Source organism: Rhea pennata, chromosome 19, assembly GCF_028389875.1.
Source record: "Rhea pennata isolate bPtePen1 chromosome 19, bPtePen1.pri, whole genome shotgun sequence".
Taxonomy (NCBI): Eukaryota; Metazoa; Chordata; class Aves; order Rheiformes; family Rheidae; genus Rhea; species Rhea pennata.
Window position 1 is genome coordinate 8,517,392 of NC_084681.1, and position 22,740 is coordinate 8,540,131.

At 66.6% G+C, this 22,740-nt stretch overlaps 1 protein-coding gene across 3 annotated transcripts; it reads right to left on the reverse strand.

The window, feature by feature from the left end:
- Window positions 1–332: 332 nt before the first annotated feature.
- On the reverse strand, window positions 333–18,441 carry RHBDF2 (rhomboid 5 homolog 2). 3 transcript variants are annotated; one of them, XM_062591706.1, is made up of 19 exons: window positions 18,382–18,441; window positions 13,213–13,345; window positions 10,688–10,837; window positions 10,217–10,344; window positions 9,378–9,570; window positions 9,084–9,296; window positions 8,322–8,450; window positions 7,468–7,601; window positions 6,957–7,160; window positions 6,522–6,633; window positions 6,116–6,190; window positions 5,615–5,776; window positions 5,339–5,439; window positions 4,949–5,012; window positions 4,655–4,749; window positions 4,311–4,386; window positions 3,693–3,793; window positions 3,240–3,393; window positions 333–2,531 (listed from the first exon to the last, which is right to left on the reverse strand). In XM_062591706.1, the coding sequence occupies exons 3-19, from the start codon at window positions 10,811–10,813 to the stop codon at window positions 2,112–2,114; spliced, it is 2,487 nt and encodes an 828-aa protein (XP_062447690.1). In that variant the 5' UTR covers window positions 10,814–10,837; window positions 13,213–13,345; window positions 18,382–18,441; the 3' UTR covers window positions 333–2,111. The 3 variants fall into 3 exon arrangements, with proteins under 3 accessions (XP_062447690.1, XP_062447688.1, XP_062447689.1); XM_062591704.1 differs by having other exon boundaries at window positions 6,957–7,163; XM_062591705.1 differs by lacking the exons at window positions 13,213–13,345; window positions 18,382–18,441 and adding an exon at window positions 11,448–11,823 and having other exon boundaries at window positions 6,957–7,163.
- Between the last annotated feature and the right edge of the window lie 4,299 nt (window positions 18,442–22,740).

Below are 22,740 nucleotides of genomic sequence, written 5' to 3' on the forward strand. Positions count from 1 at the left end.
TCACCCGTTAAGGAGCCTCTCCGCGCGGCCGGCTCCGGGTCAGCACCAGCACGGACCTTCCCAGGAAAAGCCCTCCGCGAATGCCTCGGCCCGCGGCTCTTGCTAAGCAGCAAATAAAGGTGGCTGTCGCGTTTTCTAATCGGACTCCATGTTTCTCCGCGGCTCCGAGCGCAACATCACCACGACAGCCGGGACGGCGCTTCCCCCGCCGATCCGGGGCCCCGGCTTTAGGCAGCCCCACCGCCACGTCGCTCCCTCCACTGCCCTTCCCGAGCCCCCCGGGAGCCCTCTCCCCCTCCCCATGCCCACGAAGGGACAAGGGGCCTCGTGCATCTCCTTAAATACAGGTAGAAATTTATTAAGGGAAAAACACAGCTTTTTAAAAAAGTATCAAAAAAGAGACAAATGAGGTGAAGTGTCTTTGGCTGCAGCAGCACCAGAGGAACGGGGCTCGGGGAGAAAACTGGCCAGCGGCCACGACGGATGCCCGCGCCGCGGAGCCGCGGCCGGGCTCGGGGCGCTCCTCGGCCAGCCCGGAGAGCCCCACGGCCAAGGACGCCCCAGCGACCCTTCAACGCTTCTCCGAGCCCCGCCGGGGCCTCGCGGCCGGGCGATCCACGCCGTCCCCCACCCAACCCTGCCGAGACCCACCGCTGACCGAGACACGCGCCAGGCAGGCGCGGCTTGGCCCCAGCGCGGGCCTGAACCAGCCCAGAGGAGTCACCTGGACTCCAGGAAGGACCCGTCCTCGTGCGGAGGCCTGTCCGAGGAGGGAGGAGGAGATGCTTTGGGAATATTGGGAGAGAAAGGAGAGCCTGGAGGCTCCCGGCATGCGAGGGCACCCGGGGCTCAGCCCGAGCCGCGAGTGCCCGCCGGCAGGTGCTCCTTGGTCCATCCAGGATCATTTGACACAGGAAAGGTTACCCACATCTCTGCCCCACTTTCCGAAGGGAGGAAAGAGGTAATACTCAAGGCAGCAGTGAAAGGCGGGAACGCCAAAGGCTTCCCGAGGGGTCTGAGGGCAGGCGGCGTTGGGCCGCATCCTGCCTCTCCTTGGGCTTCAGAAGGAGCCCAACAAAACCATTGGCACGTTTTTCCCAGCAACCATCTCCCAGCACCTTGCTGCGAAGCTGGCACGTGCTGCTTCTCCACTTAAAAAAAAAAGAAAAAGGGGAGAGGGAACTCCACGGAAATAAGGGAAAAAGAAGCCCCCCTGTTCCTGACTCTATATCCAGTGAAGAACCTGTTTCAAAAACAACAGCAACAAAAGCCTATTTGGAGGCCTCATGGGAACATCGGAGGGGAACGTGGGACTGAAAAAGAAAAACCATCGAACCTCAGCTCCGAGCAGAGGCTCCAGGGAGCCCGAGCCAGGGAGGCCGTCGGGGGTCCTCGCGGCAGCCCAGAGCTTGTGTTTGGGAAGCCACCGCGGCTCCCTCGCAGAAATCCCAGGGCTGCCGCGGACCCACGTCCGCCCCCCAGGGCAGCTCGGGGAAGAGCCACGCTGAGCCCAAGCCTGGCAGCAAGGGCCGGGGCCCCCCGCGAGCCGGGTGTAGGAAAAGCAGCGCCCCTGCGAGCAGGGGGTTGTGTTCACAGTATGAGAGAGGGGCAGGCCCGCGGCGCAGCGGGGGCCCGACGCGAGAGCCGGGGCAGCTCCGGCGTCGAGGCACCGAAGCGCTTTTGAGGCCGGAGCGAAACGCCTCTCGCCCCAGCTCGGCCGCGGACACCCCGAAGCTGGGTGGTCCCCCCCCCCCCAGCCCGCCGTCCGGGCAGGAGCTGGGATCCCGGGCTGGTCTCCAAACCTGGCGGTTATGGCGTTTCGGTGCCGCGGGGCGGCCGCCCGGCCCTCGCGGCCCCGAAGGAGTGCAAGCCAGGTCGGGTCCAGCCGCGCTCCCCCCCCCTCCCCGGGGCGACACGGGTGAGCCGGGGCACACCCCGTCCCAGAGCACCCGCCTCGCCGCGGTGCGGCTTCCCTGCTGCGAAAACCACGACCCGCTCCGCCGCCGCCTCCGGGCCGGCTAAAAACCCACCCCGTGCCCGATCGCCCCGCTTGGAAAAGCGGCGCCGCTCCCTCTCCCCGCGCCGCCGCGGCCTCGTCTGCTCCGCCAGGCTCAGTGCAAGACCTGCTCCAGCTCGTACTTCTCGCAGAACTTGCTGGTGAAGGGCAGGCACGTGAGATACTCTATCCAGCGCCAGTTCACGGGGTAGACGTACAGCCAGATCACCAGTGAGGCAAAGAGCCCCACGAAGACCAGCAGCGACACGATGATCATGGCCCGCTTGCGGTACTTGTCCATGGTGCCGAAGGTGATGTAGGGCAGGAAGGCGAAGGAGAGCAGGAGGCCGCTGAGGAAGCCGAAGAGGTGGGCGATGTTGTCGATCCACGGCAAGAGCCCGCAGACGAAGAGGAAGAGGACGATCCCGAAGAGGTTGAGGAAGGCTTTCCAAGGCTTCTCCAGGATTTGCCAGCTCTGGAAGAGCTCGACGAAGAGGCAGGCCAGCAAGCCGAACTGGGACCCGGCCGGGCCCACCTGCAGGGCCGGGGCCGGCGGGGAGAGGGGAGTTACGGCAGGAAGGGTCGTGGTGCAGGGACCGTCTCTTCCCCTTGCAAAAGGCGTTTGGCTCTCGCAAGCCCGCGAGCCCCGGGAGGCGGGTGAAGCTCGCGGAGGAGCACCCCGCCGCAGCCCCCCCCGCCCCGGCCCCGTGCACCCCTGGGCGGATTAGGGCGCTCCGCGTGATCTCATTTAAAGCCCGGCAGGACTTCGCTGCCAGCAGATTAACCATCTGCCTGCCCCGAGGCACCCGCACGCACACCGACACGGGGGCACACGTGAGCCCCGCGGCAGGTGCGCAGCCTGCACGTGGGGCGGACGCCTCGCTCCTGCCCCGCGGAGCGGACTAAGGGCGCGCCGGCCTCCCCCCGCCCCGGGAGAAGCGTGCCGAGGGGCGAGACCTCCGCGCTGCATGCGGCAACCCCCTCCCCAAGCCCCTGTCCGGCCCGGACTGGGGAGCGCAGCCCCAAGCTGTTTACTTAAAAATGACTTTTGGACCATCCTGGGGAACACACCGGGCTCCCGAGCATATTTCATACCCCGAAACATCTTGCCATAAGCAAGTTTACTCAGTGTCCAGCACAAGGCCCCATAATTGGCCCGAGCAGGAGAGCTAAGAGACATCAGGGCTTCCTACGGTTGGTTCATGGGGTCATGAGCCATCCTCGCCCAGCAAGGTGCCCTCACCTCTGCTCTGTAGGGCAGGAAGATGGCGCTGGCCAGATTGCCCGTAATGCCACTGAGGATGAAAATGATGGAGATGCGGTGCCAGCCTGCCAGCTTCTCCAGGTCCCTCAGCACTGTCATCTGGAAAGTCACCGACACCAGGCAGTGGATGACCCTGGAGAAAAATGCCCCAGGTTAGATCCCCCTGCCCTGCCAGCCCCCTTCCCCAGTGCTCCCACCCACTGCCCCAGGGCACAAGACCAGTTATCTTTCAAGATATTCTGCACAGAACAGCACATTATGGAGTATTCCTGTAGTTAGGGGGTGTTTTGCCCCTCTCGTCTTCCAATTCATGGAGGATCATGGCTTAAGAGATGATACACAGCCCACTGGACACCAAGTTGCCACCAGTACCCGCAGCCCAGGGTGCTGGATCATGTAGGAGAGAGGTTGGAGCACGATGCTGCCGCTCACCCTGCGTGCAGGAACAGGGACAGCCAGAGGCGGTAGAACTGGTCGGGGACCTCCGGGTTGAGGAAGGGCAGCAGGCCGCAGACTTCATCCAGGCAGTGCACCTGCGAAGGCAGAGGCAGTTTGGGGGCTACAGGAGCTCGGCCCGCACGCGGAGATGCCGGGGAGCAAAGGACGGGTTACGTCAACGCCCGGAGAGCACTGCCACGTGCTGGGTCAGAGAGGGGACCCAGGCCGTCCGGGACACCTCCACCGCCCGGCGCTGGGGAGGGAACAACCAACTGTCCCCAGCAGCCACTGGAAGGTCATTTTCCTGCCCATGATGCGCTTGATACCACGGCACGGTCCTGCTTTTCCCGAGGGCACCAGCGTGCTCTGGGCTAGGTGGGCTCAGGCCCCATGTTTCGTCTTAACGCGCGCGAGCCGGGTGGGCACGCGGCAGCACCGGGAGCCCGGCCGCCAGCCGGGGAAGCTTCGGGCTTTGGATCGCCCCCGCTGGCACCAACCCCGGCGTCCGCCCCAGGCGGGATGGGATCCCAGGCTGGACGGCCCTCCGGCCCAAGCGCCGAGCCCCCGAACCGCGGGCCGGGCTCGCCGCGACGCCCCCCCGGCCCCGCTCACCTGCGAGCAGAGCGTCGCCTCCTCGTGGAAGTAGCCGTGCACGAACTCGCAGTACTCCCGCGTCGTGATCTCGCAGCTGGCGGCGGCAGGCAGCGGGCTCGCTCCGGGCAGCGCTCTCCGCTCCCACCCGCGTCCCCTCCCACGCGGCCGCCCCGCTCGCCCGGAGCGGCCGGGAGAGGGTCCCTGCCGTCACAGTCCTTCCCACCCTCCTCCTCGTCCCAGCGCTCGCCCGAGGCTCTCTGACCTCCCTCTCTCCCTGGCGCAACGTCAGGACGCAGAGCGCGGAGCCGGCTCGGCCGGCCAGACCCCGAGCCGGGTTCGGAGCCCGCGCGCTTGCGGCTCACCTGCCCTTGGTGCCGATGCAGCAGGGCCTGCCCTTGATCTGGCAGTCCAGGTGCGCAAAGCCCGTGTGGTTCGTTTTGGTCTCGTAGGTACAAATCTGCAAGCAGGAGGGAGAAGGGCCACGGTGAGGGACGGTTCCCCGGCAGCCCCCGCGCCCGGCTCCTCACCCATCACCTGGTGGGCCACCCTCCTGCCACCACCAGTGCTGCTGCCAAGGTGCCACCACATGGGGACCTTGCAACGCATCCCACGAGCCCCAGGGGCAAAGAGGGGCTGCAGCCACTGCGGGCTCTTACCGGCCACCTGGTGATATCGTCCGGCCACACGTGGGGCGGGTTTGATGCTGGCTCCTCGCACGTCCTGGGAGAGCAAGGTGGACTTGGGGTGTCAGAAAGGGCTTCCCCCAACACATCCTTCCCTCCAGCCTAATCCCTCCCCTCCAGGGCACAGAGGGCTCTCAGGACCTGCCAGCTTCCCCTGCAAGCTTCCTTTGCTTTGGGGGGATTTCTGCACTTTCAACTCCTAGAGCACCCTACAGCAACATGCTCTGCAGGTTAACGTCACTGCAGTCAAAACATGTGCCAGGTAATGCCACTTGCTGCCTCCTTGCCTCCCGTGACATCTCCCACACGCGCTCTGCACACAGCCTGGTGACCGTGCCATCTCCTCCCAGACCTCACTCGTACCGGGGGTCCTGATGGCACACGGCCCCTGAGGTCCGCTTCTTGCCGGAGCCCATCGTTGGTGCATTGGTGCCGGGCCACTTAATGAATGTTGCCAGCGTCTCCTGCGGGGATGGAGAGACTCAAGGGGTGAGCAGCGAACGCGCTGCTCCGACTCCTCCACGCACCTCGCACTCGTCTGCGCTCTGAGGATGCGCTGGCCTGAGACAGTTTCTCCCAAACACTTCTCCACTGCCCCGTGCCCGCAGCAGAGGGGCACGCGCAGCCCGCCGCACGCACCGAGCAGTCCTGCGGCAGCGTCTGGATGCAGCCCGAGTTGTCGTTCTGGACGCAGCAGCCGGAGTTGCGCTCCCGGTCCCTCTCGCGCTGAATAAGCCGATCCACCTGCCGGTCCTTCCGGATGCAGGGGGAGAACTTGGCCCCCAGGTGGATCAGGTCGATCTGGGAAGGTGGCACAGGTCCAGGGGATGATCCCCAGGCATTGAGGAGGCCTGTTGCCCACCCTCGTTCCTCAACATCTCCCTTCCCAACAGCTGCCACCCAGCCTCACTTGGGACCAAGCAGCAAGCGCCCAGAGGGACTGGGGTGCCAAAGTCCCAGGGCAGCAGGTTGGGACGAGGGTTACTGCGGAGTAACCGGAGCCAGAGCTCTCCTCTGGGAGGAGAGGAGGAAGGAGCACCCCAAGGAGACCGCGGTGACCTCCCACTAGCTCAGGGAAGGCCAGAGGACAGAGCCTCGGCCTGGCGGAGGCAAGGGTCGGCAGCCTGGCAAACGCCTTACCGAGCTGGGCCCAATCCAGAAGTTCTCCTGCTGGATGTACTTGACGCTTTCGTAGACGCCTTTGTTCCTCAGCACCTGCCGAGCAAAGCCGGAGTCGCACGGCCGGCTTCCACGGAGCAGAGCCGGAGACGCGGGGCGCACAGGGGGAGCAAGCACAGCCTGGGACGCGAGCCCCCAGCCCTGGCTGCCCTCGGCTCGCCGGGGTCGGAGCAGCCCTCCTCGTCTCCCCAGGATGACCGATTTCCGGGCAGCATCCCAGCGGGATGATCCCTCCTTTGGGGTGTCTAACGCATCCCACCGCGGGCGCCAGGCTTGCTTTCCTCAGCAGCTGGCTGCCACTGCGGAGCTGGGCACGTCGCTGGGCAGCCCGTGGGGGACGGCCCCGGCCGGTAGCTCTTAAACTTACTAACTGCGTTGTCACGTGCTGGGCGAAGCCGATGGGGGCGATGCCATACGTGCCGATGACCAGCAAGGTGATGAGGATGTGGACAAAGGTGATCCAGTAGGTGAAATATGGCCTGCAGAGGAAGGAGGCTGGCGTCACGGACCAAGGGCGGAGCAGTTCAAGGATGGCTGGATGCGGGCAGGAAGAGGCCAGGCCCAGGGACACCCAAGTGGTCACCCAAGCAGAGCAGCCATGAGAACATGCAGTGAGCGACCATGGAGCTGTGCATTCAACCCTGGCAGGGAAGAAGCTCTGCAGCCCGAGCCTTGACCTCCAAGCATCAAAGGGGAGATGCATCTGTCTTACCCAGGGGGGAGCCCCGAGGAATAGGGCTGGCTCCTGGGCTGGTCACCCCCGCTCCACACCCCCTATCCCTGTCCTGCTGGTCCTGCTTACCGGTGGCTGTCGGTGTTCTCCAGCTGGGACTGCACTATGCTGCTCAGGCTCCGGCGGTACGTCCTGTTCAGCCACTTCCCCACCACTCCCAGCCCGTAGTAGCGCTTCTTGCGGTCGAAGGCGAAGTGTTTCACTTTGGAAGCGATGCGCCTGCCTCTCCTGGGAGCGGGGCCGGCAGAGGCTGGGGCGAGCCGGGCACCCTCCCTTCTGCAGGGAGAGGAGAAACCCATCGAGCCTGCCGAAAGAAGCCAGCCAAGAAATACCCCGTGCGCAACCCCACAGCCTCACCCCCAGGGCTGGAGCAGCCCAGATGATACCCTGGGATAAGGGCTAGGGGTATCTCTTGGAGTCATCTTCACAGGAGTGTGCTAGAAGATGCTGAAGAGCCCCAGAGCAGGGCGAGATGGGGACATGGCAGTGAGCGTGATGGCGGGGAACTGTGCGGACAGCATCGGGGACAGCATACAACCAAGAGATCTTGGTTGCATGGAGCGAGACCACAGATACTCACGGAGTGGGCTGCTCCACCTCCGGGGACACCCTGACATCCTCCCCCACCGGGTGCATGCGCAAATACGTGGCCGATAGAGGTGGTGACTCAAAGACATCATCCGGCATGGAGTACGTCTCGTCATGCATGTCCATCTGAAAGGAGCGCAGGAACTCCTAGGTGATGGCTGAGAAACCTCCTTCTGGCTGAGGAAGCGCACAGCCAGGCCAGCCAGCCCTGACCTGGCCGTGGAGCCCAGGGGGAGGATAATCTCCATTTATATCCCACTAACTCCTCATCGCAGGGTCTGAAACACCCACGACCACAGAATTGCTTCCTCTCTCCCAGAGGAGCATCACTGAGATCAGGGCTCCGCAGTGCGCAGCAGGCACTGGTCCTCTCTGCTCCCAGGGCAGGGCTGGGCACGGCACGGACACACAGGTCCCTTGGCACACACACAGCCCTGAACGCAGCTAAAACCTCTCTCACTGCTATTTCGGGTAAGCGATTGACTGTTCTGTGCTGAGCCATGCAGGTGTGGACATCACATCCCCCTAGCTCTGGTGGGCTCCATGCGTTTGTTACAGCCTTGGACCATCTCCAATGGGACAGAAAGGCCCCAGATCGGAAAACTGCTTTCTCCTGATGACTGCCCTTAGAGCAAAGAGAGGAGAAGACCATGGGATGGCAAAGCTCTGCACCAATGGTCTACACACCATCATCCCTCTGAAAGCTCTGCTCTGCCCTCAACCCCCTCACAGACCTGCATGGGCTCAGCATGGAGGAGCCCCCAGGGCCTGATCCCACCAGCCAGGCTGGCTCTGAGCACAGCACCCTCCTCCCCTCTCCGGTGGCCAGCAGGGAACTGCGCTTGCCTTACTGAAGAAGGATGAGTCCAGGGTATCGGCAGTGTCCACCATGTCCTCGTCCATGAAGCTGGGGTACACAAAGCTCCTCTTGTTGCTCTTCTGCTTCTGAGCCAGCGGCTCCAGCACAGAGCGTCCCTTTTGCAGGGGAAGTAAATAAGGATAAGAAACAAGAAGCCCCCAGTTTTGGCAGTGCTGAGAGTTTCTCAAGGCCTTAGAGCATTCCTCCCCAAAGCCAAAGCAGTGTTAGCAAGCATTAAATACCAACCAGCTATCATATCCGCCGGCACAGGGTAGCCTAGCCAGCAGGAGGGCAGACAGATACCACCTCCAGCTCCCAAGAGCCAGCAGCATTGGATTACGACCAAGTTAATCAGCACGTAAGCAAACTCAGGATCCCCTTTCCAGTCCCTGCCCTTCAAACCCATTCCCAAGGCTTGCCCAGGGCTCTCCAGGGACTAGAAAGCCTCCAGAGAAATTTCCCCTGCAGCAAAAGCTCACCAGACCTGTCTGCAGTAAAACCCAGAAGTTGTGGGTTTTTTTAGAGATGTCATGCAAGATATGACCACCAAAGTGGAACTGTTTCTACCAAAACTTCTCCTTCTAAGCTAAGCTCAGGTTAAAAAACATCCTCTCCCCTTGAACCTGCACTGGGGAGAGTCAGTCGTCTTTGTGCAAAGCAGAAAGCCAAGCAACAAAGATGTCGGGGGAGAGGCAGAACTGAAAAATGCATCAAGAAGGGGAGAAGAAAACCCCACTCCCATGACTCACACGGAGAAGCGCCGTGGCCGCCTTGTAGCTCATGTGCGCGACGGATTCCCTCTTCCGGCGGGGCACGCGGCTGTAGCCGGAGCGGATGCTGTTGAAGGAGGCCAAGGAGGCGACGCCGGGAGTCAGCGGGGGCAGGGTGTGGTGGGGCGTGCGGGGGCGATCGGTCTCCTCGGGGCGGCGGAAGGGACGGCCCCTGGCCAGCGGATCTACGATCTGAGAAGAGGGAGAGGCCTCTTGGTGCTCTGAGAGAAAAGCCCTGGACCAAAGCCCCGATCCAGCGCCCCCAAACTCTACCTTGGGCATCTTGGCCGGCTTTGGCGACTCGGTGCCCTGGAAGGAGGGCACCTCCTGGCTGGGGAGCTCCAGGTCGCGGTAGGCAGCCTTGAGCTTGCCGTATCTCATGCTGCAGTGCTGCAAGCTCTTGCGCTGCCAGTGCTGCCGCTTTCCTTCCCAGTCGCTGCTGACGCCAAACCATTGCGCTGTGCCCCTGCACGAGGGAAGGCGACGGATACGCTTGTTGCCCGGCTGATCTCTCCACCAGATAACCACGCAACCCACATCCCGAGCCTGGCATTGCTATCCCTAGCCAGAGTCCACGTGCTCGCACCCTCTTCCCAAAGAGGTGATCTGAGTTAGGGTGTCTCAGACGAGCCCACAGCTGGGCACAATTTTGACCTGACTATGGGTCTCCGGAGGGAGAAAGGGAGTTGTAGAGGGATTGATGGTGCTCAGGTCTCTCTGGAGAGTTAACACCACTGAGACTCGCATGGTGCGTGAGATAGCATATCAGCTGGGTGCTGCCGCAGGAGTACAGCTCAAGGCGTTTGTGAAGGTCCTACACAAACAGCAGTGAGAAACTCTCTGGATCTATAAAACAACCGTTTGAGACAGTACTAAACAATTCCTCTGCTGTGGGATGATGTCTGCTGTGGCAGACAACAGCGAGTCAAAACAAGCCAGGCTAAACCCTCCACGGCTTTTCCTTTCACACTCGGACTCTCCCCATCCTCATCCTGAGGCCTCCGGCTGGTACTTGCAGCTCTAACACGTAGACTGGAGCACGGGGAACCCTCCAGTCAGCCCACCGCTGTCAGAGCCCAGGCCGGTGGTGGCCAGCCCTCCCGAGTCCTCACTTGCGGATGCTCTGGGACAGGGAGGTCTGTCGGCGGAAGCCAGGATGTTTCTCTGAAGAGCTGTCGTCTCTCTTCGACCTGGACTCCTGCAGGCTCTTGCTCTTTCGGTAGATGGGGACCTTTGAGGGCTGGAAGACAGGACATGTAATTGAGGAGTCCATGTTCCTGCTGCTCTCCAGGAGCTCCCAGGCCCAGCACGGGATGGAAGGAAACAGGAAGGATCAGCTGCCCTGCAGAAGCAACCAGCTCCTTCCTCTCACTTTGCCAGCATCACTGTGCTAAACCCAGCCTGGATTCAACTACGGCTACATCCAGGAGAGCATCACGGCCCCTAGCTGGACACGCATGTCCCAAGAAACGGGAGCTGCCACTTCCCACCCCGTGCCCCGGAGGAGGCTCCGGAGAGGCTCCCAGAACCACCACGAACAGACAGGTCCAACCCAGTGCCAGCCGCTGGAGACCCCCACTCACCTCCTTGCGGCTGCCGTCCCCCTCTGCCTCGCGGGGGGGGATGACGATGGAGAGGTTGGGGGGCTTCTTGCTCTGCAGGCGGCTGCTGCTGGAGCGGCCGCCCCCGTTCTTATCGCCGGACGACATTTCGGGCGGGCGGCGTCAGGCAGGCTGCGAGGGAGGCGGGGGGACAAGCAGTCAGCGCGCACGGCCGTAACGCCGTGCCACGGCTTCGCTGCACGCCCTCCCTCCCTCCCCACCGTCTGCAGGGTAAGCGGATCCGCGCTGGAAGACGTCGGCAGAAGCATTAACCGTTAATGGGGCTTTGTGCAGGGGGGACCCCAGGAGGCAGGGAAATGCTTTAAGCGCTTCCTCTGTTGCTGGGAAAGATGCACAGATTTCTCTCCTCTAATCGCTCCCTGGGGGACCAAGGCCACCACCAGTTTGCACCATGTCTGGCAGTATTTCACTGCTCAGCTCCCTTTTCTTCCCAGGCACAAGTCCTGGATGTCTCATCTAAACATCCCAGGAGTCAGCACATGCTTTTTAAGCACGGACAAGAGATGGAGCAACACGCAGGCCAAGAGGAGAGGCAGTCCTGGTTTGAGTTCAAGGCTGCTCACATGCCCTCACACTCGCAGAGCTGACGGTTTGCTCCTTGCAAGCTGCTGGCCCGTGGCAAACCCCAAGCAGTGCAGATAGCCCCAAGCTAGCCTACGAGATGCAAGCTTGCACACGGGGAGAGGCTGTGCCTCAGCCGGAGACGGGAGAGCTCCCTTACTCAGCCATGTAAGATCACACGATCAATCAGACGGCCGTGTCTTGCCTGCTTTCTGCATCGCCAGCCCCAAGGAATAGGAGGATGTTTTTCAGACCCAACATGCGTCTCCACCATTCATTTCCCACAGGGAGTTGCCAGGCAGGTGCCACCAGCGAGAGTCCCCAGGGAGCCACGTGGCCGGGGGGATGCTGCCTAGAGCACTGCAGCCATGGGAGCTTCACCGCAATGGTGCCCTCAGACGTATGGGCTGGAGAAAAGGTCTAGATCCACCCAGCATCGTGGCAGCCCCAAAGGCCCCCGGTCAAGACAGCGGCCTGTGCTGAGGTGTCCCCCTGACACCCACACCATCTCCCCAATGCGGATGGGTTGCAAAGGAAACACGGGTTCCTGATGCAGGCGCCTCATCTCTGAGGGTTCAGATCCATCCAGCTCTCCAAGTGAGAAGCCCATCCAGATGTATACCAAGCACCCTGGCACAGTGCCCACCAGAGCCTTGGAGCCGAGTGGGGCATCACATTGCCTATATTCAAACATGCTCTGAGCATCCCCAGGGGAAACATCAAACCCATGGGGCAAGGAAGGCACCAGAGCCGACGAGCCCAGCGCCAGGTTCCCCTCCTGCGTGGAAAGCCTGGGGCTGCAGCCAGCCTTGGTGGAGAAAAGGAGGCTTCTCTCCAACTAGCTGACACAGAAAGAGCCCATACCCCCCGGAAGCACTATCTCTCCTAGCCATCTCCACGCCGGGATGCACCTTGCGGTGGGTTTGGTTGCCCCCATCTCTCCCAGCCCACTACGGGGCTCAAGGCGCAGCGACCTAGAAGGTTATCCCAGCTCTGTTCGACTGCCCCGGGGGCACGGGGCTGAGCGGGCTGCGTGCGTAATCCTGCCCGACACCCGCAGGGACGGCTGGCGAGAGCCCCGAGGTCGGGGGCCGCGGGCGGATTTTGGTGCTGACGCTCCGCGTCTCGAGGCGGCTGGGCTGGGCTGGGCTGGGGGGCGCGTGAGCGGATCCGGCACGGCCGAGACGCCGGAGGTGCTGCGGGTGCGGGCGGGCAGACCAGCAGCCGAGGCCGCGGGAGCAGGTCAGCCGCGCTCCCTTCGCACCGCTGAAGCGGCGCGGCGGCCTTCATCGGGCCGAGAAAAAACAAAAAAGCCAGACGAGCAGGTCTCAGGCGAGGAAGCAGCGATAGGAGCAGAGCAAGGGGCAGCAGCAAGGGCAGGGCTGGAGCTCCCCGTGCCCCCGCCGGGGCCGTATCCTGCCCCTGAGCTTGCAGGGAGGCCCCGGGCAGGGAGGTCTGGGGCTGCGGCCCTGGACGGCCCCTCGGCGCCGGGGAGCTCAGCCCCGACGTACCCCCAAGGGCACCCGAGCGCCCGGCTCCGGGAGCGCGGTGGCGCCCGGGGGACGGGCTGGGGCGGGCGCCGGAGGGCGGCCGCGGCCCTCCGCCGGCTCTTGGGCCTGGCAGCCGCCGGGGCGGGAAGCTACGACGCAGCGCGACCGCGCCGCTGCCGCCCAGGAGCACGAGCGGCTCCGCCGCCGGCGGAGCGGGGCTCCCGCCCCGAGACCACCCCTGCTCCCCTCCGGCCTTGGCAAGGGCATTTAGGCCCAGCGGCCAACGGAGGAGATCTGGACAGGAGGACGCGAGGCAGCCGCGGCCACAAACGCGAGGCTGCTCCCGGTACAGCAACGAGTCGCTCCCGGCCGCCGGGATCCAGGTCGAATCGCAAAGCGACTGAGGGAGTCGATCCCACCTCCCCGCGCCCCTACCTCATAGGGGTGGCAGGGATCCCACGCGGCCCGTCTCGGCGGCCAACGCTGGCGGCGGCCTTCCCCTTCCTCCTCCTCCTCCGTCCTTCACGCACGGCAGCGCCGGAGCATGGCCGAACTCCTCCTGCTTCGCCTGGTGGGGGGGAAACACCACGCTTCAAACCAGGCGTGAAAAAGCAGGTCAGGGCGGCGGGAACCTTCCGCAGCGGGAGAGGGAGAGCCAAGGGGTTCGGCTGCGAACCTGCCGCTCCCGGGCTCGGAGCCGGGCCGCTCGGCGCCGGCCGTCCCGGGGCATCGCCGCAGCCCGGCCGGCGACCGCCAGGCCGGCGCGCAGGAGCCGGAGGGGAAAGCGGAGCCAAACCGCGCCGAAACGCGGACCCCGAGCGCTCGGCGAGGGCCTCGGTGCCTCCCGGCGCGCGTGCCGGGCCGCTCTCCCGTTCGGGGACGCGCGCGGGCCGGAGGACGCTCTCGGTGCCGGAGCAGCGCCGCAAAGTCCCCGAGGGGCGACGGGGCCATCGGGCGCCCCCGGGGCTGGCACAAGCGCCCAGGGGCCGGTTTTCCATTAGGCGAAGAGCGCTGCTCGCTAACGGCCCTCTCATAAACGATTATCGGGCACCCCCGAGGCACCCGTCAGCGCCAGGAGCCTCGTTAAAAGCCGCTCCGGGCTCTCCCGAGCCCCGCGCGCGGAAGGCGGCCGAGCCGCTCCGCTGCGGCGACTGATTAACCGCGGGCCGAACCCTCGCGGGCGCCTCCTCCGGGAACGCCCCAGGGAACGGGGTCGGAGCCGGCGCGGCTCGGCACGGCACGGCACGGCCCCGTCCCCCTCCCCGGCCCGGCCGCTCCTCGCGCTCGGAGAGCTCCGCGCCCTCCCGGCCCGAGCTGCGGATCCGACCACGGCGGCCCACGGCAGGCCAACAGCTCGCGAAACGAGAAGATACCGAGGGGGAAAAAAAAGAAAAAAAAAAAATAGGAAATAACTTGTGGAGGAAAAGGGGAGGAAAGAAGTTAAACACAACTATTGCGAGCGACCTCGAGGAAGCGCCAGTCGGGCGCGGGGAGCCGAGGCGCGGCGGCGCGCGCCGGCCCCGGGGCCGCCGCGGTCAATCATTAACGCCCAATCTGGAGCCGGGATCGGGGCTCGGCCGCCGTCACGGAGGAACGGATAAACCCCCCGCGTGAACCCGGAGAGCGGCAGCCCGGGCGCCGCGGCGAGACGCGAACCTCCGGGACGTCAGGCAAGCGCGGGGCGGTGTGCTCAGCCGGGCGAGGTTCGAGCGCTCGGCACGCCCTGGAAGGAAGCAGGAACTCCCGAGCGGAGCCGGAGCGCGCCGCGGTGCCGCGGCCGAGCTGCGCCCGGCCGGCAGAGCGGCCGCGGGCCGGCGCGCGGCGGCGAGGGCTCGTCCCGGCGTCGCCGTCGCGAGGGCTCGCGCTCGGACACGGGGCCCACGCGCAGGCCGCTCCCAGCGCGGGCGGCGGGGGAAGCGCGCGGCCGCCGCCGGCACCGCCGCTCTCGCCTCCGCCCGCGGCGTTTCGCAAACGGGGAAACCGAGGCACGGCGGCGGCGGCGCCTGCGTGGCGGGGCGAAGCGTGGGAGGAGCCGGGTCCGGGTGGGAAAAAGCCGACGCTGCTCCGCGCGCGGCCTCCGGCCCCGCTCCCGGGAGCGCGGAGGGGAAGCGCGCTCCGGCCCCGGCGGCCGCTGCCCTGCTCCGCCAGCAAAGCCCCAGCTCCCGCGCGGAGGCGGCGGCGATTCTCTGATGTCTAATAGCCGGCGTCACCCTCCCTCCCCCAGTTTTCCCCGCGCGCCCTCGGCGGCTCCTGCATCTCCCGCGGGCTGGGGAAGCGCCGCGGCACTCCCCCCCCCCCGGAGAAGGGCCGCAGAGGGCTGCTCCCTTCCCCAGGCAGCTTCCAAGAACTTTATCTGAGGCTCACAACTCCCCCAGGGCTCGGTTATCGGAAGAGAAAGCAGAAAGGGGAAGGCCCTCCGCACCAACGCCGGGAAAGCTTGGCTTCCTCGGAACAGGCCGAGGCTGCCGGCTGCGTCGTCCCCTCCCCATCCCCGCCGCGGCCGGAGGGGCTGCCCGCGCCCCATGTCCCCCCCCAGGCGCCAGCCCCGCGCCGCGGCGGAGGTCGGGTCTCGGAGAGTCAAAGCCGCTTTGACCTGGATGCAGGGAAAAATCCTCCGCGCCCCGGCACGCGAGCGAGCGGCAGGAAGGAAGAGGCTAACGGGCCGCTAACGCGAAAGCCCTGAGCAGAAAACCCAGCGGAGGCGGGATCGGCACCTCGCTCCACCTCGGCGCCGAGGTTTCACCCGGAGACCGCCGAAGGCTCGGAGCAGCGAGGGCTCCCAACGCCGCGACGCCCCGGCGGGAGGTGCCACAGGCACGACCCGGTCCCGGAGCACCGGCCGGGCGCACCCCTCCGCCAAACGGCGGGGGACGGGCGAGCGGAGCCCCCCGGGGCCGGAGGGGCCCCCCGGGGCCGGAGGGTGCCGTGGGGCAGCTGGACCGTCCCGGTGACTGGGTCAATCACTGCTCCGCAAAGCCCCCACCCAAGTGCCTCATCAAGAGCGAGCAGCAGTCAGCAGCCTTTAAAAAACAACAGCCAAGAGCCACTAAGTGAGAAAAAGGAGGAGAAAGCCCAGATTTTCTTCTATGCTTCGCAATAAAAAGCACAGCTTTCAACACTCAAAGGCTGGGGAAACGACCATAACCCAAAGCGCTGTAAACATTCCCGAAAGACCAGACTCCCGGATCCACCTAATTAAAAGGGGCTGCTCGGGAGTCACCCTGGCCTGGCAGGGCAGCAGGGACCAGCGTTCATTAGATAAAAAGCTTTTCAATAAGGGAAGAGTTGACGGCTTGCGGGCTCATAGAGATCTATCAGGAGTAATTACATTTTTCCGTAATTCGCTCCCGTGTCATGCAGAACCCCTTGGAGCACAAAGCTGACGCTCCCTCCCCGGTTCCTGGGGTGCAGGTTCCTGCTGGGCTCCCAGGCGCTGGGAAAGAAAAAGCAAAACCCAAAACCCAGCAGCTCCCCGGCTGCAGGGACGTCCCTGCTGCCAACGGGGAATAAATGAATAAATAAATAAATAAAATCAGGCAGCCCCAGAAGCATTTTGCAGGATGAAAAGGAACAGTTTTGGGAAAAAAAGAAAAGGAATAAACCATTTCCAGGTGTGGAGGAGATCAGGGATCAGCGCCGGGGCGGACACCGGCCGGGAGGAGGATGCTCCCGCCTCGCAGGGCCGGCGCCGGGCGCCGTGCCAGGGCGCAGGACCGGGGCTCCTCCTGGCCCCGGCGGCCGCTTCCCGCGAAACCCCCGCCAACCCCGTGCCCGTGGCTTCGGCTCGCCGAAGCACCGCCGCGCAGAGAGCCAAACCGACCGAGGGCCGGGATGTTTTCACAGCAAACAAACCCATCCCGCGACCACCTTCCTCCCCGGGGAGGCAGCGGGCTGGCAGCGAGGGCGCCCGCGGGACCGCGCCGCGCCGCCCCGCGCCCTCCGCAGCGCCTTTGCTCCCCGCGCCGCTCAGGGACAGCTATATACAAGATTTATTCGGGGTGTTTCAAGAGCGCTAAGTGTCAGCGCTATCGCAGAGAGGCCGACTCCAGGAGAAGGCCACGTGCTTGCCTTTCAGCTGGACAACAGGACAAATTCAACCCGAATTTCCCAGCTCCTCCAGCTCACCCCAAAGAGTACTTTTTATCCCTGAAAAGCGAAGGTCCAGCCAGCCCCACGGCACATCAGGAGACCCAGCTGCTCCGCGTCTCTGGCCTCTGAGCCACGTTACCGGCACACGCTGGCGTCCGTCGCTCCTTCGAGCCACCGGGCTCTGCGGAGGCCGCCCTTCGGTGTGCCGAAAACGCGCCGAGCACGCGTTTCGGAGAGCCGCCCGGGGCTCGGCCCCACCTCGCCGCGGCCGTGCCGGCGTCCGGCCTCGTCCCCGCGGGGCGCGCCGAGGCACGGGAGGTTATTTCCCACCCGGGAAGCGCGCGGGAGCTTCTCCGGAGGACGGAAAGGCGCGAGGCGAACGGCTGTGAGCCGGGCGCCCCTTCCCCGTGTGGGATTGCTGGGAGCCTCCGGCCGTGCCAGCGGCACCAGGAATCCCCGGGAGCCACGGTGCCGGGCTCGGGCTCGCGGCAGGAAGGGTGACGCCGCGCTGGGGAAGTGGCCGGCACTTCCTCCTGCTACCGTGCACCCTTTCGGGTCCCCTCTCCCTCGCAAAGCTCGGGCGCCAGGAGCTCCGCCGCCGGCCGGGCCGCGCTCCGCACGGGCCCGGGGGAACCGAAACGCAGCAGCGGACGGCTGCGGCAGCAGAGCCTTCGCCGGGCACGTCGCGGGCGGGCGGCCGGGCACATCGCGGCCGGGCAGGGCTCGGCACGGCACGGCAGGGCGGGTTTAATCCCGGCCTCACCCACCCGCCCCAAACCTGCCGGACTGCTAAGGGCCGAAACCTCCCCGTCAGCCTCCCTCCGCTCGCCGGGGCTCTCAGCGGACCCTTCTCCTCGAGGAGGATTTTATTTGCTCGCAAAGGGCTCCCTGCAGCAGCAGCCACTGTAAGGGACGGGGACGGGGGGTTGCTGCTTTTTCTGTTTTTTTCTTTTTCTTTTTCTTTTTTTTTTTTAACCAAAAAATAAAAAAGAAAAGAAAGCAGGCAGCATTGCTGCCGGGAGGGGAGGAAGCCGCTCCGAAGCGGCCCCTGGGAGAGGGGGGAGCTGCCCTGGCGCGCAGCGGGCCGCCGAGCGCCGCCGTCGAGGCGGGCAGGGGCGCGGGGCGCTGGCGGCCCGGCAGCCCGCGGGCCGCCGCCGGGGGCCCTCCAGGGGCTGCGCAGCCCGGGCCCCGCGGCCCCCCGAGGGGCGCTGCCCACCCCCCGCCCCCAGCAGGGCCGCAGCCGGGCGAAGCGCCGCACGAGGAGGAGCAGGAGGAGGAGGAGGAGGAGGAGGAGGAGGAGGAGGAGGAGGAGCGGGGCGGGGGGGGCAGCGCGGAAGGCCGCCGCCGCCGCCGCCGCACCGCTGCCGGCCCCGGGGCGGCCGGGCAGGGCGGCAGGAGCCCGGAGCGGGGCGCGGAGCCCGCCCGCCCGCCCGCCGCGCCGGGAAGGGGCTGGACGGCGACCCCGGGGGCGGCGGGATCCCCCCTTCTCTCCCTCCCGCCCGAGGCCCCGCTCACCTCGGCGCGGCCCGGAGCGCGACCCGCTCCCGCCGGGGCCCGCCGCCGCCACCTGGGCCCGGGCGGGCCAGCGCCGGGGGGCGGGGCCAGCGCCGGGGGCGGGGCCAGCGCCGGGGGCGGGGCCAGCGCCGGGGGCGGGGCCAGCGCCGGGGGGCGGGGCCAGCGCCGGGGGGCGGGGCCGCCGCTCCTGCCCCCGCAGCCTCCCCCGAGGGCGCTGGGGGTCCGCGGCCGCCCCCTCGGGTGCCACCGGCCCGTGCTGGGACCTGAGACGCCCCCGACGCCTCCAGCGCCCCCCCCGGCCCGGCCGCGGCACGGGGTGCGGGGCGCGGGGTTGGGGCGCTGCCAGGAGCGAGCCGGTGGCGGCCGGGCGCTGCCAGCCGTGGGCACGCGTGGGGCCGGACGCTGCCAGTCCCGGGCACGCGTGGGGCCGGACGCTGCCAGCCGCGGGCACGCGTGGGGCCAGGCGCTGCCAGTCCCGGGCACGCCTGGGGCCGGACGCTGCCAGCCGCGGGCACGCCTGGGGCCGGACGCTGCCAGCCGCGGTCACACGTGGGGCCGGGCGCTGCCAGTCCCGGGCATGCGTGGGGCTGGACGCTGCCAGCCGCGGGCATGCGTGGGGCCGGGCGCTGCCAGTCCCGGGCACGCGTGGGGCCGGGCGCTACCAGCCGTGGGCACGCGTGGGGCTGGGCGCTGCCAGCCACGGGCACGCATGGGGCTGGGCGCTGCCAGCCGCGGGCACGCGTGGGGCCGGGCGCTGCCAGCCACGGGCACGCGTGGGGCCGGGCGCTGCCAGCCACGGGCACGCGTGGGGCTGGGCGCTGCCAGCCACGGGCACGCATGGGGCTGGGCGCTGCCAGCCGCGGGCACGCGTGGGGCCGGGCGCTGCCAGCCACGGGCACGCATGGGGCTGGGCGCTGCCAGCCGCGGGCACGCGTGGGGCCGGGCGCTGCCAGTCCCGGGCACGCGTGGGGCCGGGCGCTGCCAGCCACGGGCACGCGCGGGGCCGGACGCTGCCAGCCGCGGGCACGCGTGGGGCCGGACGCTGCCAGTCCCGGGCACGCGTGGGGCCGGGCGCTGCCAGCCACGGGCACGCGCGGGGCCGAGCGCTGCCAGTCCCGGGCACGCGTGGGGCTGGGCGCTGCCAGTCCCAGGCACGTGTAGGGCTGGGCGCTGCCAGGCATGGGCACGCGTGGGGGTTGAGGCCGGGCGGAGGGGAGACCTCCGGAGACTGCGTTTGTTATGACTGTGTCGCTACGGCCTTCGCTTGGAGAAACGCGGCCCGTTTTCTCGCCGCGCAGCGCGCGGTCGATTCGCAGCTCGCTGCTGCTCGCCGGCCGGGCCGGACCGACCTCGGAGGCAGCGCCGCGCCAGGCTGTGCGTTCCCTGCCCGCTTATCTCACCCGCCCAGGGACACCTTCACCGGCGGGTCACTCTGCCGGCGCTGGCCCTGAAACCGCCCCCGGGTCTGGCGGTTCCGTCCCGGCCTGGGGTCGCCGGCGTCTGCTAAGGGGTTGAGCTCGTGCGTATGGTTGCACCACGCGTTAACGAGATCCTGCTCTTTTCCGGGAGGTTGTTTTCCTGCATCGTGTCCTGCTTGGGGTCTCTCAGACTTTGTTTTCTTCGGCAAAGCGGGACTTTCTCCCTGCCTCTGCCCCGCGGGGCGCCCGCCAGCGGACCCCCAAAGGCGGCGGTGCCGGCCCGCGGCCGCTCCGTCTCCCTCCCCTGCCCGCTCCCTGCGCAATCTTGCAGCACCAGCCGGCGAATTTGCACTCAGTTCCTGGTAGGAAAAGGGGTGGCCGAAGCTTTCGGTTCCTCCCAGCTCCTTTGAAGTTGTGTTTCGATGCGGGTGGAGGTGGGGAGAGCCCGGCTGGCGCTGGGCCCCGCAGCGCTGACGCTGCCGGCTGTGCCGCTCGGGTGGCTTCGCCCCGCTCCTGACTCAAGGGGTGAGAGAGGGGTAAGGCCGGGGCATCCCCACCGCCGCCCTGGAAACGTGCGCCGTGCGGAGCGGCGAGCCGGCGCGGGCGGAGGGCGGGCAGCTGGGCCGAGCTGCCAGGCGCGGACGCGTCCCCGGCCTTGGGAGGGGACGGGACCGCGGGCAGCCGCCGGCGCTTCTGCCCCGGTCGATGCCCTTCCTGCCCCCTGTGGTACGAGGGGTCCGGGCTCGGATCCGTGGGGCCACGGCCTGCCCCGAAGGTCCCGGCGAGCCTCGCGCGAGCTGGCGAGGGGGGGACGGTGCCTCTCGCCTGTACAAATGCCTGGCGTGTTGGGCAATAAGGAAGCGTGATAAATGACCGAAAAACCCCCAAGGGAGCGACGTCACCGTGTTGCATCAGCGCGCCCGGGAGATGCTCTGCAGCACGCATCCTCCCTCCGCAGAGCAACTGCCCCACGGCCCGGTGGCCCGGCCGGAGGTGCCCCAGCCGGAGGTGGCCCGGCCCCCCGGAGAGCAGAACGGCGCACGGCGCTGCACCCGCCGGCGGGGAGCACCCTGGCGCCCTGCTGGGAGCCGCCCCGTGTAATGCGTGGGGCTGGGGCGGTCTCAGCATGGACCATCCCTCCTGGGACACGGGAAAATCCCCCAGGGTAGGAGCCACCCCGGGCAGCCTGGCTGCTTCCCGGGCAGCTCCAGCCTCGTGGCTCCGTGGCTCCTTACAGCAGTGCCTCTGATCCTGGAGATGGAGGCGCGTCGTGCCACCTCGCTGCCGGGAGAGCTGAACAGCGTTGGGCTTCACGAGAAAGCAAAGCCGGGATTTCAGGGCCTTTTTTAGAGCGGATTTGGGGAGGCAAGCTTGCACCCCTCTTCCCTGGCTGTGGCATCCCTGTAGCAGGGCGTTTTCTTAGATAGCACAGATATTCTGGGAAGAGGGTGTTTGCTTTCCTCTCAAAGGCGATGATACACAAAGCTGGGTGCTGGGTGGCCCTGCCCGGTGGCACGGGTCCAGCGATGGCATCCCGTCCGGCTGCAGGAGAGCTGACGGAGCAGGGAGGCTGCTGCTGGCAGGGGAGCTGCAGAGAAAGCAGAGGAGGCCAGGCCAGACACAAGCACGGGGGAGCCCGTCTGGCTGTCCCACCAGACCTCCGGGTGAGGTGCAACGTCCCTTGCAGCAGTAGATCCTTCGCATGGCGCCGTGCTGCTGTTCCTCTTGCCCGTGCCCGTGAATTCGGCATGGAGATCTCACCGGGCTGCCTCGAGTTCAGCAGAGGCAGCTGGGCTTCCTCAAACATCCCAGCCCAAGTTCTCCGGGAGATTTCCCCCCATTGCCTGTTTTTTTCATGACCCCTCCACGTGGCTGTGGGACCCCCCAGGCTTTTCCCGGGTTGCAGCCGGGTTTGTCTCCCTGCAGCCCTGCTGCTGGGAGCTGCCCGCTCTCCCCGCTCGGATGCAGCGCTGTGCAGCGGATGCAGCTCGCGGCCCCCCCGCCGCCGCTGCCGTTCCCGGCCTGAACGGCAGAGGACAGGCCGAGCCCACGCTAGGCACGGGAAGGAGAAGGGTAAAGGCTGCTTTCAGCATCAGGAGAGGACGCCCGGCCTCGCCGACCAGCAATATTTTGCTTGGTACCCACATCCGCCCAGCCGGCCCGTGTTGCGGCACCCGCTGCGGGTTCCCTGGTGCCGTCGGTGCCGAGCGGGGTGCTGCGGGTGCCGCCCTGATGGACAAGGAGCACCCGGAGAGGACCGGGCTCTTACTGCTTCGTACAAAGACGGGGAAAGCTCTTCAAATGGTTTCCAGAAACTGGGCTCCCTGGCGGGGTTTCGCCTTACCCCGCACGGGGACAGCCGCATGTCCGGCTGTTTGATGGGAGACGTTTCCAGCAGCGGCATCGCCCATGGGTCCTTCCCAAGCACCCAGCGACCCTCAGACCCTCCGGGCCCGGATGCGGCTGGGGAAGTTGTATTTTTACCCTCCACCGCTGCTTCCTCCCGCCCTCGCTGCTCAGCAGTCCTGCGGTGGGAAAGCACGAGGAAATAAAACCAAATCAGATGAAATCAAAGACGGGCTGGTGGGAGTCCGTCTTCTGGGGCTTCCCTCTCTTCGGCTTGCTTTCCCAAGGAACGAAGGTTCGGGAGGGCGCTGGGCTGCTTTGGCGAAACAGGAAAGGGCAGGCGGCCGGGAGCCGCCGACTCCGGCCGGCGAGTCTCGCGGGATCGCCGCCCGGCCTTGGGGATTTTCCTTCCCACACAGAGCCCTGCCCAGCGAGACGACGAGGCTGGGAAAAGCCGGGCTCGGAGCGGGAGGCTGCAGGGGCGGCGCGGCGAGCTGCGCCGGGGCTCAGCGGGACTCTGCGCCTCGCTGGGGGCTACGGGGACGCGGTGTCCGTGCGCCCCCCCATGCCTGTAGACCCCCGGCGTTGAGAGGCA

Coding starts and splice junctions, on each gene's coding strand:
- RHBDF2 (XM_062591704.1), bottom strand. CDS start 10,813: ATGTCGTCCGGCGATAAGAACGGGGGCGGCCGCTCCAGCAGCAGCCGC. Junction 10,345..10,687: donor GGGACGGCAGCCGCAAGGAG/GTGAGTGGGGGT, acceptor CCTGTCTTCCAG/CCCTCAAAGGTCCCCATCTA. Junction 3,794..4,310: donor AGGCGACGCTCTGCTCGCAG/GTGAGCGGGGCC, acceptor CTGCCTTCGCAG/GTGCACTGCCTGGATGAAGT.